General features: G+C 59.0%; 1 protein-coding gene across 4 annotated transcripts; it reads left to right on the forward strand.

Annotated features, from left to right (window-relative positions):
* Nucleotides 1-1,130: 1,130 nt before the first annotated feature.
* On the forward strand, nt 1,131-17,684 carry PDK2 (pyruvate dehydrogenase kinase 2). Of its 4 annotated transcripts, none has more exons than XM_087854493.1 (11): nt 1,131-1,269; nt 4,018-4,159; nt 11,137-11,208; nt 11,592-11,776; nt 12,291-12,380; nt 12,587-12,664; nt 14,776-14,852; nt 14,946-15,044; nt 15,206-15,313; nt 15,911-16,024; nt 16,612-17,684. In XM_087854493.1, the coding sequence occupies exons 2-11, from the start codon at nt 4,092-4,094 to the stop codon at nt 16,750-16,752; spliced, it is 1,032 nt and encodes a 343-aa protein (XP_087710619.1). In that variant the 5' UTR covers nt 1,131-1,269; nt 4,018-4,091; the 3' UTR covers nt 16,753-17,684. The 4 variants fall into 4 exon arrangements, with proteins under 4 accessions (XP_087710619.1, XP_045628974.1, XP_087710618.1 ...); XM_045773018.2 differs by lacking the exon at nt 1,131-1,269 and adding an exon at nt 1,862-2,141 and having other exon boundaries at nt 14,779-14,852; XM_045773017.2 differs by lacking the exon at nt 1,131-1,269 and adding an exon at nt 1,863-2,141.
* Nucleotides 17,685-17,688: the final 4 nt, after the last annotated feature.

The following is a 17,688-nucleotide window of genomic DNA, read 5'->3' on the forward strand; positions in this document are numbered from 1 at the left end:
CTGGGCAACTTGAAGACTGCACTCACCAACATTATCAATGCTTTAATTGTTAGCTGGAAGGATGTTTGGTGGTCCTCCCTGATGACTCTGTGGCATGTCTCCCTGCTGGTCCCAATTCTTTTTTCACACTCGTTTCCCTTCTATGTGCCAGATGCTGTGCCTGGTGCTGGAGACAGAGCAGTGAATGATACGGACACAGACAGCCCTGCCCTCCTGGAGCTTAAAGTCTAGTGGAGGAGACAGATGAGTCAGCAGACAATTTCCACTTGGTGTGATAAGAGCCAAATGGTGCTAAGATTGGGGAGGTCTAAGGAGCCCTTAGAGGGAGCCCATAACCCAGCCTTGTAGGGTCGGAGACTTGAAGAATGGATAGGTGGTGAGAAGAAAGGATGATCGTGACAGAAGAGACAGCATTTGCAATAGCTTGGAGACTGGAGGCTGGTTCAAGGCAGTAGGTAAGCATGGCTGGAAGTTGAGCAGGGGAATGTGGAGAGAGGAGGCTGGAGAGTTAAGCCAAAGCAGATCGTGTGAGAGCTGGAAAGTGCCAGTAAGAAGCGGAGAGCCACTGAAAGTCTGTGAGCAAGGGAAGTAACAAGTTCAGATTTGCTTTTGAGAATGATCCCTGAGCCTGTTTCCTCATCTATATAATGGGGATAATAATAGCACAAGAGAGCCGTCTGGAGAATTAAAGGAGATAATGCATGCCAACACTGCCTGGCACACAGATGATTATTCATCCAGCCAAGAGTCCCTTCCACTGCGAAGCCTTGCGTAGCTCCGTGTTAACTGTAATCACATTCTGTTATACAGTAACTACTTATTTACTTATGCGGCTACCTCCCAAACTAAGAAATGAAATGATCGAGGGAAAAGCCTACGTCCTTATCCTTTCTGGGTTTCCTGTTCCCAGCACAAAGCCCAGCACAGATTGAGCACTTGGTCAGTGGGGCCCAGGGACTGAACAGTTAAAGAGAGAAAACATCAAAGGGACAAGACGGTGGCCGGAGGAGGGGGGCCGAGGGGGGACTGTCAGGACGTACCGCGTTCCACCACAAGAGCGCGCGCTGCGTTCCTACAAGAGCTCAGGGCAGCTGGGGAAGGGCAGGCTCCCCGGCTCCCTGCACAGATCACCTGCCACGACCTTTCTCTAAGGCAGCCCAGTGCGAAGATGGTGGCTTTCTCAGGTCACAGGAGTAGAGAATAAAGTGTTTTGAAACCTGCACTCACGGCGCTGATGTGAAGGGCTGTCTCCACCGCGGCCGGTCGTTAGTAAGGGTTTTGACTCTGGGTGCGGTCTTTTCCTGAGCCGCTTGGATCTTTGTGGAAGTGGGTGGGGGCACGTCTGTATGAGGGATTAGCATGGGCTTGCGTCCTGATGCCGAAGTTTGCAAACTTTCCCAGTCCGAGTCACTGTCATCCGGACTGGGAACCCCCTAGATCGTCCCACCCGAGGGAACGCAAGTGGGGATCAGGACAGGTGAAACAGGTCCCTTTGAGAGGGAAGGGATTCGTTGAAAGCTACCCGGACAATTTCAGGGAAGGCGAGTGAAGCAGATTTGGGAGGGAGCGGGAGAGGAAGAAGTGGAAAGGGAGGAGGAATGACGGACCTCTGGGGAGGCAGGGGTTAAGCGGGGCTTGGCCCGCAGGAGGAAAGGGCGGAGCGAACGCCCGGGAGGCGGGCTGTCGGCGCGGCCTCCCGAAAACAACAGGCCGCCCAGGGCAAGGACGGGGTTAAGGGGGTGGGTCCTGGGTGGGAAGCCACGTGCCGGAGCGAGAGGCGATTGGCTCTTCCGGGCTTGTTTGTGAGCGGCCATTGGCGACGTCGGGGCGCCGCGACGAGCCGATTGGCCGGGGCTTGGAGGACTGCCCGGGCCGGGGCGGGGAGGAGGTGGCCGGTCCCGGTCGCTGGGCCGGGCTGGGCCGAGCTGGGCCGAGCTGGGCCGAGCTGAGCGCCAGCGCAGCCCGCGGGGGAACCGGAGCCCGAGCCCAAGCTTCGGCCGCCGCCGCCGCCGCCGCCGCCGCCATGCGCTGGGTCTGCGCGCTGCTGAAGAATGCGTCCCTGGCAGGGGCCCCCAAGTACATCGAACACTTCAGCAAGTTCTCCCCGTCCCCGCTGTCCATAAAGCAGTTTCTGGACTTTGGTATGGAGTGGGCGGGGGGGGGGGCTGGCCGTGGGGGCCCGCGGGGCGCGGGAGGCGGTGAGTGAGGGGGCCCTGGCCATGAAGGGTTAACGCGGAGGAGAAGAGAGGCCCAGCGTGACAGGGAAGGGTTGCTGGGGTACAGGCAGGAAAGGGTTAAGGCGGGGGGAAGGGGCAGGGACTGGCCCTGAAAGGGTTAAGGTATCCTGGGGACGAGCTCTATACTGGGCTGTCAATGGGAAGTGGGGGCACTGAGAAAGGAAGGGTCTAAGTATCTTGCTGGGCTTTGTGAGAGGTCTTGGAGAGTAAGGGACAGCAAGGAGGTGATGTTAGGGTAGAAAGGGAGTGGGGTATATCCAGACAGAAAGGGTTAATGGTGGTTGGCCTAGTGACTCAAAGAGAAGGAGATGGAGAGGAATGGGCTGGGATGCTGGTGGGAGTAACAAGGCGGGGTTAGGAGGTGCAGACATCTGGAAGGAGACCTGGGCTGGGCTGGGCACCCTGGGGTCAGCTGGGGACCCGGTTCTTTCAGAAAAAACGTAAACAGGAGGGAGGTCGCTGATCAGTATACCTCCACCCACTGAAGAAGCTGGCCCCCAGCTGGCCCACTAGGCAAGGACACTTGAAGAGCAAATCTGTTTGGGCTTGGCTCCCTGTCCCCAAACAGGCGGAGGCCTGGAGCACCATGAGGTGGAGTCAGGAGGCTTGCAGCCTTGGCCACCCCTAGGTTCCTGGGCCAGGATCACCCACCAGCAAGGCCCTGCGGGTGCCTCTGGAGCAGAAGCAAGGCTGTGCCACTGTGGCCACTGAAACAGGCATTGTGTGGGCCTTGTCTGTCTACGCTGTATTTCCATGGTGCCAGCTGGGGATTAGGAGGGGGTGCCCAGGTCTCTCAGGAGTTGAAGAGACAGTGCCTGGCTCAAGTTACAGCTGCGTCACTGATGGGAGGGGGTGGGGAGGTGGCAGCTAGGACACAGGGCCCCTGTTTCCCAGGACTTGTCTGCCTGCCCCCCTGCCCTATTTGAGCTGTCCGCATGTAGGAAAGCCCCCTGGGCCCATTCCCAGCCACCAGTAGCTGTCCGGTTCAAATTGGACCCCGATTATAGAAATGGGCCAGGTGGGGCTCACAGTAGAGTTTGGTCCACTTGTGCAGTGGGGGAAACGATCGGAAGAGTAGTCGCATGCCCTAGGCGGCAGATTTGGAAGCAGAACTTAGACTAGCATCTAGCTCTTCTGACTCTAGGCCATGGCCTCAGTCCACCACTCCATCTTCATCTTGAAGCCAGACCAAGGACCAAGATACTTGGGTTCCCATCCTTGGGCCCTGTGTGCCTCACACGTGGGCATTAACGCAGGGGCATCTTGACCGTGGTCATCAAGACCAGCCTGAGTGAAGACAGACTGGGCCAGAAATGATGCTGGGGCCCTGCTGCTGCTATGGTCCAGGCATAGGGCCCCCCAGCCAGGCCCAGACCCGGGAAGGGGTGGTTTTCCCAGGCTCCTCTGCCCACCCGATCCACCCCACCCTACCCCTTCCACCCCTCAAAGCAAGTGTCTGCTAGGAGAGACAGAAGATGAAGAAGTGAGGTAACTGAGGCCAGAGGCGGCTACAGATGGGCCTGGGATTGGCCCTGTCCCCTGTGGTTGAAGGCAAGCTGGCTGGAGGGGTGGGGGTAGGACACAAGCTTGGAGAGGGTTAGGCAGGGTGGCATAGAGGTAGGAGCACTGCAGGGAATTAGGAGAGCTGCTTTGTTCTGTGCCCCAGGCCACTTCTCTGAAGTCTCAGGAAATGAAGGATTAAATCAACCTGACCCCGAGATGACCTCTGGCTCCAGTGGTTTGCAGCTCTGTGGACTCACCTGTCTCTCTCTCCCTCCAGGGTCCAGCAATGCCTGTGAGAAAACCTCATTCACCTTCCTCAGGCAGGAGCTGCCCGTGCGCCTGGCCAACATCATGAAAGAGATCAACCTGCTTCCCGACCGAGTGCTGAGCACACCCTCAGTGCAGCTGGTCCAGAGCTGGTGAGACCCCTGGCCAGGCCCCTGCAGCTCCCACTCCACTGCCAGATGCCCCCAGGCTCCCAGAATCTCTGTGTTCCCAGCAGCCTTGAGGGAGGTGGGGACAGAGGGGAAGCACAGGGGCTCCAAGAGGCTGGAGAGTTGCCCAAGGTCAAGTGGAATGCTAGGCCAGAGCAGGGACTGAGATAAAGCTCCCAGCCTCCATGCCCGTGGACCCGCCCTATACTTACCACTCTCCTTTCTCCAGAAACCCAGGATCCACCTGGGGAACCGTTTTCACAGCCAAAACCCAAACCACGCGAATGTCAGCATTCACCACCAGCTCTGGTTCCAAAAACCCAGCCCCTGCTGGGTACTGTTTATCTGGGGGCAACACTGTAGGAAAAAAGAAACAGGAAGAAACAAATTTTCAAATGATGTAATCCAAGCTACAAGTCAGCCTGGTTTGGATGTTGGAAAACACTCAGACGCAGGGATGGCACAGTACCTACCCCCGAGAACTTTGGAGGGCTAAAGACCAAAAGTTACAGCAGTAGCAGAGGGAAATCCTCAGTAGAGGTCGCTCTAGAACTCTGGCTCAGGTTAAGTAACTGGATAACATGAACCAGTGGCCGGTCACATGAAGAACAAATAAGAGTTTGCTGTGTGACTGGCGTGCAAATGGTTAATCCTGGTTGGTCTTTGGTGGCACCTGTGCCTAAAGGCTTTGCCAGTTCTCCTGGCTATGGTGCGGCGTGGCGGTGGTTCCCTGTTGGGTTCAGGAGCAGGGTCCACACATGCTGTGAGCCCAGCGCCACGCTGGGAGCAGGAAAGCAGCAGGAGCAGCTGCTCTCCAGGAGCCTGGGAGCTGGCGGGGAGCAGGAGAGTGGTCAACTGAGAGTGACGTAGGTTACCTTTACTAAAGAACCAAAATGTTATTTAAAAAGTAACATGGATTGGGGCTCTTTTCCTCCTCATCATGGGAGTATAACATGTCCGCTTGGACATTTGGAAGACACAGGAAAACAGAAGAGAATGGCACCCACTCCCCCCCACACCATAACCAAACACTGTGGTAGGGTTTCAGAAGGTCTTAGCGGTGCCCTTCTAGCATCGTTTCTATGTACAGATATATGCGTAGGCAGGACTTACTCTGATTTAATGAGATACAGTAAGGAAAGTGTTTTGTGCACAAGGCCAGGCTCCCAGCAGGCACACACGGGATGTTAGTTGAAGCAGAGAGTTGTGGGGAAGTTGAAATGGACGCATAGAGGAGGTGACATGTCACTGGGCCTTCCAGGGGGCCAGAGTGAGCCTAGACCTAGAAAGAAGGGAAGGGCATTCCAGGCCTCGGAACTGCTTGTGCCAGGGCGTGGAGGCAGGCAAGGGCCCAGCGAGGGCCCAGCGACCTCACTCTGTGCCTGCAGCGCCTTCGGGGCAAGCTGTCAAGGGGGACGGGGGTAGAGGGCAGGGGCTGGCGTTCCTACAGCCCAACCAGGTCACCCCTCACTGGGCCCTGGCCGTCAGAGGTCCAGGACATCTGAGCCAACCAGCATCTCCCACCGCGGGGTGGTGGGGAAGTCGTGGGGAGGAGACAGAAGGTGCCATCTGTTCCTTCCCCAGCTCTGCCCAGCTGACTGGCCTGGTTGCCTCTCCAGCGGGCCCCTGACGCCAGGACAGGCCCTCTCAGGCCCCTCCCTGGACGCTGTGTTCCTAGGCGAGCCGGGGGTTGTATGTCGGGATGCGGGGGAACAGGGAGCTGCCGAACTGCTGGGGATGCCCCCAGGCCCCTGCAGAGGCCATTTCTGAAAATCAGTTACGCATGTGTGGGCTTGGCCTGGCCTTGGAAGTCATGTCCAGCCAATAGCAGGACAGGGCGAAGTTAGACTAAGAGCGAACACTTCCCAGTGGTTGATTCAGCTTGGAGGAGAACAGCTACGGGATGGCTAGAATGTCCTGACACACTGACCAGAGCCCACTGAGGTCATTTCTAGAGAATGGGCATCGTCGGCTGCAGCAAGAGAGACTGAGGTCTGAGGGGAGGAGGGACTTCCTGATGGGGCGAGGGGGCCACCTGTAACAGAGTGCAGACCCCCGCTCCAGGAGAACCCACTGCCAGCTTGGACGTAGAGGTGGTGGAGGTGGGCAGGGTTTGCACGAGAGGAGGGGGACAGCATACCAAGGAGCCTGGCAAGAGGGCCTCTACCCTCAGAGTCTGACGTGTAAGGAGCAAACGCTGCCGTTTGGAAAATGGAAAAGTCTGGTGCAAATGTTCTGTGCGGTAGTAGTGATACAGTGTGGTAAAGGCTGGTGGCATTGTTACTCAGCTGTAGCGAGCTTCTAGACAAGAGTCAGTGTGGACAAGTTGAGCATTCCTGGTTTTAAATAAACCTGGTAAAGTGTTTCAACCAGACAGACCTGGTGCGAAGGGAGCCCATTTTGGAAGTGACTGGAAGACGGTAGAAAGCCCTGACCGTTGGCATCAGTGTCAGCATACTTGACTCTGAGGAGTGGCTTCGCTGCTTGCTGGATACTTAGTCCTCAGCAAACCCTCTGGCCTCCGTGAGCCTCAGCTTCCTCACCTGTAAAATGGGGATCCGTTCTGTTTCTAATGCAAACGCCACCATTAGATGCCAAAGTGTGCGGAACTCTGTCCACACAAGCTGTGTCCCCGAGCTTCGGGGACACAGGACCTCCAGACCACAGATGTGAGTGGGGCCAAGGTTCTGTTAGACAACGTGGTCACCATGGTGATGGTGATGATAAAAGCAAACAGCCCTGGAGGGTCTGGAGTTCCCATGCCCCAGGAACTATTCTAGGCATGTCCACATAGTCACCCAATTAGCCTTCCCGACAGCCTTCTGAAGTAGGCCTTGCCATTACTCCCATTTCGATGAGCGGACTGAGGCTCGGAGAGGTTCGGACATGTGTCTGAGATCACTCAGGCAGCAGGTGGGAGAGCTGAGACCCCAGCCTAGGCTGTGATCTGGCGGCTGCATTCGTGAGGGGAGAGGAAGAGTGCTGAGACAGTAGGTCCACCTTCCCGGAATGCACTTGGGCTAGCGATGCGAGAGCACAGAGCAGGAGAGAAAGCCAGCCTGAGGGGGGTGTGGAGCTGGTAGGAGTGTGCTTCCAGAAAGTGGGGGAGGGGGGTTAAGTGCCAGTTGCAGAGTAGAATCATGACAGCAGTCACTCTTCTCACTAAGGGTCTCGCAAGGGCTGTAGAGGAAGGGGTGGGAGGCGGTGTGGCCAGCGCCTTCTCAGGAACCTCCCCTGCCTGTGTGTAGACCCCAAACCCAGCCTGCGGGGGGCCCACGTTCCCGCCCGGCGGGAACCATAGCCCTTGAGAAGAACCACCGCCATGGCTGTGGCTCCAGTGGCCCGCGCTGCACAGGCATGGAGCCGGGGCTGGAGTCACGTCCTCGCCGAACCCCTCGGCCTCTCCCTCTGTAACCAGAGTTGAGACTGAGGATGTCGGAGTGGTACTGCCGTGAACCCCATTTTCGAGCCGGGGACCGGAGCGGCTCAGTGGCGTCTATAGGGCACAGCTGGCCACAGGACCCGAGCCTGCCTGGCTCAGAGCCTGCACTCAGCTCCCCTCCAGAGAGCAGCTTCCAGATGCGGGGCAGGTCTGCCACCTCCCCTCTGCCTTGTTCACACTCCTTACTGCCAGCGGCTGTGGACGCTAGTGCACGGTGCGCACACACTCACACACGCTACCACGCACATGCCCCCTCCACCTCCCTCCACATTCCACCCCCTGCCTCCCAAATCCAGGGCTCTGGGCAGGCTAGAAAGCTCCAGAAGGCAGGAGTCCTGGGCGGCCTGATTTGGTGCTGAGGTTGGCAGGCCCAGGCCTTCCCTAGGGCAGCTCTCTTGGGCCTGCATTGCCTGCTGGGCCTGCGCTGTCCAGCCGAGGGGGGATGTCAATACCACATCTGTCATCGCACCGCTGTTTTGGGCCTCCTGGGTCCAAGCCCAGTTCTTTCTCTGGCCCTCGGTGTGGTGCGCAGCCCAGGAGCCAGTGTCACTCCTCAGTGTCTCTCCCTTTAGGACCAGATCTTGCCTGAGGGCGACATGTGGGGTGCCAGGCCTCCGCGGGCTTCAGGCCAGGGCCAGGGTCCTCTGGGAAGATCCTTCCCATCTTGTCCTCTCCCTCCGGAGAGCCCACGAGGAACCACTCCCCGGACGGAATGGCCCTGTGAGGGAGGCAGGCAGGGGTCCTAACCCTGCTTCATAGTCCCGCAGACTGAGGCCCGAGGCTGGCGGCCCTCCCCATACCCGTGCTGGCGGGCACTGCCCATTGTCCGTCTGTCCTGGTGCCCTTTGCTCCACTTCATTGGCCATGTGACCAGGCCCCACTTCTGTTCTCTAGGGTTCTCAGCCTCAGAGGGGTGGTGCCAGTAGCTAGGGCACTGGGCCTACCCCTGCACTGGATGCTGTCCCCGCCCCTTCGCCTCCTGGCCCAGAGGGCCAGTGCCTCCTAGCTCCCACCCCCGCCCTCCCTGCCTCCCCCCTCCATCCCACCCCTGTCTTCGGAAGGGGTTCTGGGCCCCACTCTCCAGCTGGTTTCCTCCCCTTCCTCTCCCTACCTACCCCAATCTTGCACACTTGCAGGTTTTCTCCCCAAATCCCCTCGCCCTCCCAGAGTCATGAGCAGAAGGCTTTATCCTGGGCATGGGGGAGGGGGCAGGGATTGGGAGCTCGGTGACCGCCTCATCTGTAGAATGGGGGCAGCAGTCGCACTCACCTCACAGGCTACCACGGAGGCGAAAGTAGGGGAGTCGAGCCCTGTCTGAGGCTGGCGGCAGCCATCACCTCGGCCGCAGCACTGCTGGGACCAGTGTGGATGGTGAGCGGTTGACCACGTGGTGTGAACTGGGAGTCACACAGACATGGGTTTGAATCCCAGTGTGGCCCCTTAACGTGGGGCCTGAGCCATATCACCTGCTTTCTCTGAGCTGGTTTCCATCTACAAAAAGGGGAAATACGGCATGCTCCTCAAGGCTGCTGGGGGCCGGGAGGCCCTGGGTAGACTCTGGGCACAGGCACTCCGTAGGAGAGTCAGCCCGCCTGTTACTACTCTCCAGGGAGCTTGATGCCTTTGGTTTGCCTCTCTGATTGTCTGCTGGGGCTGCAGGGATGGGGGGGAGCAGGGGCGGGGGAGGCTGGTCTCTTCTGCTGGGTGGGGAGGGCAGAAGGGGAGCACCAGGGCTGGGACGGCCCCCTTCCTGCCATCCGTAGCATGGTGGTTGTCCAGAGTGTAATTACAACAGGACCCAGAGCCTACGCCCAGTACAACCAGGAGGATGGTGTCGGGTGCCGCGTGGGGGCTCAGAGGATGCCCTGAGCTGTGGCTGGTGTGTAAACCACCTTTCATAACAAGGGCACACATCTAGAGAGTGCTCACGGCGTGCCAGGCACAGGGCTAAGTGTCACCTTTGACCCTCACTGGAAGGCAGTGATAGCGGTAGGTACAGAACCCTCCACTTTCCTGGTGAGGAAGCTCAGGCCCAGAGAGGCTCCACGACTTGCCCAGGCCACACAGCCCGGAGGGGAAAAGCCAGGACGGGGACCCAGCAGAGCCAGCGCCCTGGCCAGCGCCCCCACCCCCTCCTCTAGTGTCCGAAGCGAGCGAGCGAGCGAGCGAGAGAGAGAGAGAGAGCACAGCGGTTGGTAGTTGAAGGGGGAAGGGTATTCTGGGCAGAGGGGCCCTCAGGGACGCGGAGGTGAGCATTCTGAGCAGACCCAGCACTGCGCGGTGGCAAGAGTACGAGGATTAAGTCTTCATGACACCGCCTCCCAGCCTGATGACTGCTTCGGGCCTCAGATGAGGAGCCTGTGAAATGGGACTAATTCTTGCCCTTCTTACCTGTTAAGGTCACAGCACTGTGTATATAGGAATGTGGCTACCATGGAGGGGCCTTTTCTAGAGAGACCTTGGGCCACAGAACCCTCTGTCCCAGGGCTCTTGGCAGCCCCTCCTTCCTGCTGGCTACAAGTGTTTCTACCAGAGAGAGGCTCTGCTTTGTGGCCTTCCCCAGGAGAACAACCCATGGGCTGGACATGTTAGCAGGGAAATGGTGGGGGTCCTGGCTTACAGGGGCAGGGGGACAGCGGCTCTAGGTTGGCCCTGTCTGCTGCTACAGGTGAGCATGACTCCCTTGCACAGGCTGGCCCCCTGCTGCCTCGAGTTCGGGGCTTCCCAACACTCCCCTGGTTCCCCAGCTCTTCTAGGTCCTGGGGAAATCGGCCTCCAAGCCAGGCCTGCAGATGGGCGGCAGTGGGGGGGCCACACACTCCTGCTGGGCCTTTCGAGTGAGCTGTCCTGGCTCTCCGTGGGCTCCAGCCCCACCCACGGTCAGAGCTGGGCATGCCTGCCCTGCTCCTGTGTCCTTCCCACCCACCATTTAAAATCCACTTCCCTAGGCAGACTGCACGGCCCTGGTGCCCAGCTCCGAGCGTTCGGCCATAATCCTCACTGAGCCCCTGCTCTGTGACGTGCCCTGGGCCAGCCGCTCTGCCAGCCGTGCCCCATGGGATGTGACGGTAACCCTGCAGGACAAATGTTAGGATCGGTTTCCATGACGAGGCTCAGGGAGGTTAAGCGACTTGCCCTAGCCTTCTCTCTTGGTCAATAACCCACGAGACCCCGAGGATGGGATGAGCCCCAGTGCCCTCCGAAGACTGCTATTCTTGGATTCCAAGGCAAAGGTGCTATGAGGGGGACCAGCAAATGAGAAATGTTCTTGCATAACTTACTGTGTTGTCAGGGAGACTCGCATACAGATGAAATGAATTGAGAAAAAGTGTGGTGTAGCCTGTCAAGCAGGGCGGCTCTGTGTGCTGCTGCCCACGGCAGGGGCGAGGCAGGCGTGGGGGCGGCTCTGCGTGCTGCTGCCCACGGCAGGGGCAGGGCGGGTACGGGGGCAGCTGAGTGGTTGGGAAGGGGGCCCAGCCTGGCCTGGAGCTGAGGTGATGCCCCCCCCCACTGCACACAGGTATGTCCAAAGTCTCCTGGACATCATGGAGTTCCTGGACAAGGACCCCGAGGACCATCGTAACCTGAGCCAGTGAGTGAGGGCCCTAGTGGAGGGCAGGAGGGCAGGTGCAGGCGAGGGGCCCTGGGTCACGGCCCCGAGGCAGAAATGGCCAGGAGGAGGGAAGAAATGATCCCTGTCCTCAAGGATATCTGGTCTGAGGGGGAGTTAGCCCCTGGCCTCGGTGTCCTTCAGTCTGATTGGGGGGGATCCATGCTCCTGCCCGCGAGGAGCTCCCCTGGCATCGGGCAGGCAGTGGGAGAGTCAGGCTGGGCTTGGGAAGCAGTGGGGAGGGCGCTGTGTGTCTGTCAGGTTGGGAAGGGTCGAGTGAATGAAGACACGTGGAGAGGAGGTCGGAAGTGGGGGTGCCCCAGGGTTGGGCCCGGGTGGGGGCTAACGGCCGCCGCGCCCTGCAGGTTCACTGATGCCCTGGTCACTATCCGGAACCGCCACAACGACGTGGTCCCCACCATGGCGCAGGGCGTGCTGGAGTACAAGGACACCTACGGCGACGACCCGGTCTCCAACCAGAACATCCAGTACTTTCTGGACCGCTTCTACCTCAGCCGCATCTCCATCCGCATGCTCATCAACCAGCACAGTGAGCGGGGCTGGGGGGCCCGGACCCGACGGCACCTGCCCGGCTGCCCCGCGCAGGAGAAGGGCCGCGGTGCCCTGTGTTGTCGTGAGCGCTTCGGAAGGCGGAGTTACACCGCCCCGTTGCAAAGCGTTCCATGTGGTATTCGCCGCAGCTCTGTTGTGTTCAGAAATAGTTTGTCGTTTCGAGTTTGCTAGTCCCGGACTGTTCGCTGTGATTGTTGAGAATTATAACCCATTGGAAATTAAGTGAGTTCCTCACGCTCAGATATGTCGGATGCAGGATGGTAAATTGATTTTTCCATGCCGTAGCGAAAGGAAGACCTGTAATGTGGGCTGTGTGGGGTACCAGGCCCGCTGAGAGGAATGCTTCAGGTCTGCAAACAGTCCAGACGTGGCCTGAGCTGGGCACCAAGGGGCCCAGGGTGGGGTGAGAGGAGAGGTGTTAGATATAGGGGTGGAGTTGGAGAGTCCTGGGGGCAGGAGGGGGAGCCCCACCAACAGCTTCTCGCCCGCAGCCCTGATTTTTGACGGCAGCACCAACCCAGCCCACCCCAAACACATCGGTAGCATCGACCCCAATTGCAACGTCTCCGAGGTGGTGAAGGGTAAGCCGTCCACACCGTGCTGGCCCACGGAGGAGCCCCAGAGACAGCCCCCCAGCTGCCTCCCCAGAGGATGCACCGTTCCCCCGTGGGTGGGGGCCTCATCCTCTTGGGTTTAACGTTGGTGGTGCCTCGTGCCAGTGCCAAGCAAGAGGACTGCCTGCTGGGTGGACGGCCCTGTTCCCTGAATGGCCCCTCTCTTCCCTCAGATGCCTACGATATGGCCAAGCTCCTGTGTGACAAGTATTACATGGCCTCGCCTGACTTGGAGATCCAGGAGATCAACAGTGAGTGAGCGAGGCTGGGTGCGCGCGTGTGCGAGTCTGTCTGTCTAGGGCCTCTGGAGAGGAAGGGGAGATGGGGAGTCAGGAAAAGAACCAGAGGAAAAAAACAAAGGAAAAGAACTGGATGGGACAGAAGCAGAGCTATTATTGACTTAGTAGTGGTAGTATTATTACTAATTTATTTGGTGAGTATTTATTGAGCAGTAAACATGCCAGGGAACATCCCTGTTCTCACGGAGGTTACATTCTTGATGCTGGGGAGGCTGGGGAAGGGGGCCATTAGCCAGTGAGCAAATAATCAACAAGCTAATTTCAGATGGTGACAAGTGACAGGGAGGAAACAAGATGAGCTCACGTGACAGGGATGGGGAGGAGCTTAATTAAAAGAGAGGTTTCCCTCTTTCCAGCCCCTGGGGTGGAGTGGTCAAACCTGGCTCCCGACCCTCATGTCTCAGTTCCAGCTGGAGAAGGGGAAGAGGATGGAGAAGGCAGGACCCAGGGGTTGGACAGTCACTCCCCTAAGTCACCTGGCCAGGCCCAGCTGCCAGGGAGGCTGGGAACTCAGTCTCTAGCTGGGCAACCAGGAGCCCGTTAGAACTTTGAGGGAGGGGGTATCTATGACAAGAGGGGGGGAAGAATGGATACAAAAGGATAGCTGCAGGGGTCCTACTTTGGGTGGGGTGGGTGGTCAGGGACCAGCAGGGCTGGTGAGGGGGCTGGGAGATGGGTGGGGAGGCACTGGACACAGAGGCCAAGGCATGCAGGGCCCATGGGCCACAGACAGCAGCTGGGATGTCGTGTGCAGCAGGGAAGCCCATTGAAGGGTTCAAAGCATGGTGATGCCAGGGTCTGACTTTCGTTCTAAAGATATTTAGAGGTTGGAGGGGGCAGGCGAAACCTCAGGAAGGTCAGTTCGGAGGTCACTGCTGGAATCCAGGGGAGGGGAAGGCAGCAGAGATGGAAAGAAGAGGGTAGATTTGATAAATATCTTGGAGGTAGAAAGGTCAGGACCTGCTGATGAACCAGGAGGATCAGGGATCTGGAAGTTTCTCCACCCTTCCCCTCCCCCACCTGCTCCTCAGCCACCCCCTGCCTGTGTGCCAGAAACCTGAGTCATTTCATGCCTGAAAGTCACGCTGCCCCCATCTTTAAGGCCCAGTTCCAGTCCAGGTCCTCCGAAAAGCCTTCTTAGACTTTCCAGAAAACTCGGTTAGGCACCCAGCTGCCTGGGTGTACCTCTGTAATGCACTGTCTGAATTACTTGGGAGCAGAGATGGAAGGACAGAGACCGGCCACGTTACTTCAGTATCCCTAGGGTCAGGCGCAGGGCCTGGCACGTAGCTCCGGGTACAACACCCAATGTAAAAGTCAGTTGTGCCTTTGCCTAGACTTGAATTTCCGAGAGGGTAGGGCTGAATTGTCTTCATCTTTATGCCCCACTGCCCAGCACAGGGCCCGAGAGCCCTTCATTCATTAACCCATTACACATTCATCGAGCTCCCGCTGCAGACAAAGCTCTGTGCCAGGCACTGGGAAAAGACACGCGGTCCCTAACGCCAAGAAGCTCTCCAGCCTAGAGAACCAGGTGCAGCACCCCTCCCCTCCCCCCACTGGATTCAGAAGTTCTCCAGCTGTTCTGGGGTCCAGGTGAATGCTAGTAGGCTGGCTATAGGCTGGATAGATACTTTCGGAATAGGTGAGGGGCTAGATGAACAGTGGGTGAATGGAAGGCTGATCTGCCCTCTGGGAATGACCGTAGATGGGAAGGATGGGTGTTTGAACGGATGCGTAGTGGAGGGACAGCAGGTGGTGGTGTGGACGCTGGATGCGTGGATAGAGGGATTAGTGGACGTTGAGTGGATACGGTGGTTGCGTGGATGGATGAACGGGTGGACGGATGGACATCGTGTAATGGATGGATGCTGTGTGGGTAGATGGTTGAATGGACACCAGATGCGTGGATAGCTGGATGAACAAACGCTGGCTGAATGACCCGGCAGATGGTTGGCGGGTAAATGGGTAGTTGAGTGCTGGGTGCTAGGTGCTGAGTCAATGAATGCTGAATGGTGACCTCTTGACAATTTCCTGATCCTTGGTCTTGACTTTCCCGGCAGCAGCCAACTCCAAACAGCCCATTCACATGGTCTATGTCCCCTCCCACCTCTACCACATGCTATTTGAACTCTTCAAGGTAAGGGGATGGGGGGCGCTGGTCCTCTGCGGCGCGGGGGGATGGTTAGGCCTAGGCCGATCTCACTCATCTCTTCCACCTTTCACTCCACAGAATGCCATGCGCGCAACCGTGGAGAGCCACGAGTCCAGCCTGGTCCTCCCACCTATCAAGGTCATGGTGGCCTTGGGTGAGGAAGATCTGTCCATCAAAGTATGTGACCCTTGATTTGGGGGCCAGAGAGCAGTGGGGTGGGGACTTCCCTCCTGCCGGGAGATAGGCTCAGAGAAGACCCTGAGGATGGGGATGACCAAGAGGTCGGGGTGTCGGGGCGGTGGGGGCATGAGCACTGAAGCCACGTCCGTCTCCCCCAGATGAGTGACCGAGGTGGGGGAGTCCCCCTGAGGAAGATCGAGCGACTCTTTAGTTACATGTACTCCACAGCGCCCACCCCCCAGCCTGGCACCGGAGGGACCCCACTGGTGAGATGGTTTCCCTCCTGTGCCCCCCACTTCCTAAAGGATGCCTGTCTTTTCACTACTTCTCGTCAAACTGTCACTCTCCCCGTCTCTCGCTTCCTCGCCTCCCGTGGTCTTCGTTCTTGTGTGGCTGTATGCGGGGTCAGTCATCTCTCCCAGTCCGGGCCCCCTCCCGCTCCTCCCATCCCCCCAGCCTGCAGCCGCCCCCCACCTGAGCTGCAGGTGTCTGTCTGTCACCTTTCCTCAATTCTCCCTCTCCCTCTAGCGCCCCACGAAGGTCACTCATCAGCACCTCTCTGTCATGCCCAGCAGGGCAGGTGGGGTTGGGTTTGGGAACTTGAGACCCAGGAGCCCCGTGACCTGTCCAGACCCGCTGTCCAGACCCGCCAGCTCCCAGGGCTGAGCTCCTCCGCCGGCCCGCTGACTGCCCCCCGCAGCTGAGACTGCTCAGCCACTCTGCCTCCACCGGACTGACTGCCCTCCCCCCGGGGAGATCCTGGGAATCCCCTGGCCCACCCCCCAACTCAGCACGTTGGTCCCCTCGCTCCAGGAGGCCCAGCACCAGTCTCCTGGTCACGCTCCCTTCCTGCCCCCGTGTAGGCTGGCTTCGGGTACGGGCTCCCCATCTCCCGCCTCTACGCCAAGTACTTCCAGGGAGACCTGCAGCTCTTCTCCATGGAGGGCTTTGGGACCGACGCTGTGATCTATCTCAAGGTGAGGGTCCGGCGCGGGGCCCAGCTTGCGGGGCGTGCTGGCCGGTCAGCCTGCTGGCAGGTTTCGTCTCCGCCCCTCCACTCCTTTCCTCGTTCCAGACTGAGAATCAGAGCAAAGCTACTCTTCCCCAACCTGCAGAGACGTTCCCAGCTCGGCAGGCAGTTTAAGGAAGTCCATGGTCCGTGACTAAGACCCCAGTTCTGGGGATCTGTGACTTCCTATAAGCAAAAGGAAGGGGGGTACCACAGAGAACTTGTCATTCGGCTCAGGGCCAGACTGAGGCCCAGAGTCGGCGACCTCCTTCAAGGTCACAGCCCACCTTCCCTCTACCTCCCTGACCCTTTGAGTAGCCTCCCGGAATGGGCAGGAGTGAGGCACCGAAGGGACAGGTCCTTTCAGGGGTCTCTCTGGCCCGGGGTTCGTTGTCTCGGCCAGTGTCTGACATCTAGCTGGGCTGACTCGGACACGGGGTGGGACATGGAGGCCATGGTCTGACACCACCACAACCCACGCCGGGAAAGGGGCGACTGACCAGGAAGTGGGCGAGGCACTGGGAAGCGGGATGGGCTGACCCCGATCCTCTCCAGGCCCTGTCCACGGACTCGGTGGAGCGCCTGCCCGTCTACAACAAGTCAGCCTGGCGCCACTACCAGACCATCCAGGAGGCCGGCGACTGGTGCGTGCCCAGCACAGAGCCGAAGAACACGTCCACGTACCGTGTCAGCTGAGGGCCGCCCGCTCCCCTGCACCTGAGAGGATGGACTGCCATCTCTGGGACTGGCCACCACGGCGACCCTCCCCATCCCCCCCAGGTGGGGGGAGGGCTCTCCCTGATGACCAGCTTCTGTCTCTATGGAAATCACTGCGGTGACCAGGCTGTGGTCTAAGTGCCAATCTCTATCTCTCCGGAGACTCCTCGGTGGTCTCCCTGGCGTTCGGTCTCTGTAGACGATGCCTAAGGATGGGGGGACGTCTCCATCCTGATGGTGGGCAGAGGTCCCAGAGCTATATTTCCATGGCAGTCTTCCTTCTGAGACCAGAGCTGCCACTTTTCTGCCAGGGGTCCAGGGTCCCCCCCTCACTGCCCTCCACAGCCCTGGCCTTCCAAGTGGACACCCTGCTTGCCTTACCCCCGCCCCAGCCCGTGCAGGCACCCCGGCCCTGGTCCAGTGTCAGTGGTAGCAAGGGGCCGGGTGTCCTTGGGGAGAGAAAGGGGTTGCACCCTCGAGCCCCTGGTTGGGGTCTAGTCCTGCAGCCTCTCCCTCCACCCTAAGCTTGAAGGTCAAAGTTAGGAGAGGGCAGTTCTCACCCAGGACTCACCCTTGAAGTGGAGGAAGCTGAGAGGAGCCAGAGATCAGCTGCCCCGCCAAGCGGCTCGGAGCCCTCAGGCGCCTCCCAAGCCCTTCCCCAGCACGTGCTCACATGCACAGGCCCACCTCCCGCCCCACACGCACAACACCAGACCCCCACTCCCACTGTGCCTGGACACGCACATGCTTGGGGTGGCTTCCTCCCTAGAATGCTCTATGTACATAGCTAGTTTTGTAGCCCCGAAAGCCCCCACCCTTCCCCTCAGCACACAGGGGTTAAAGTCGTGTGCTCCTCCCAGTGGCTGTGACGATGACCGTGACATCCACAGTAAAGAGGACATTGAATGAGACTGT

This window comes from Ursus americanus, chromosome 23, assembly GCF_024610735.1.
Source record: "Ursus americanus isolate L20-20 chromosome 23, mUrsAme1.1.p, whole genome shotgun sequence".
In the NCBI taxonomy this organism is placed as follows: Eukaryota; Metazoa; Chordata; class Mammalia; order Carnivora; family Ursidae; genus Ursus; species Ursus americanus.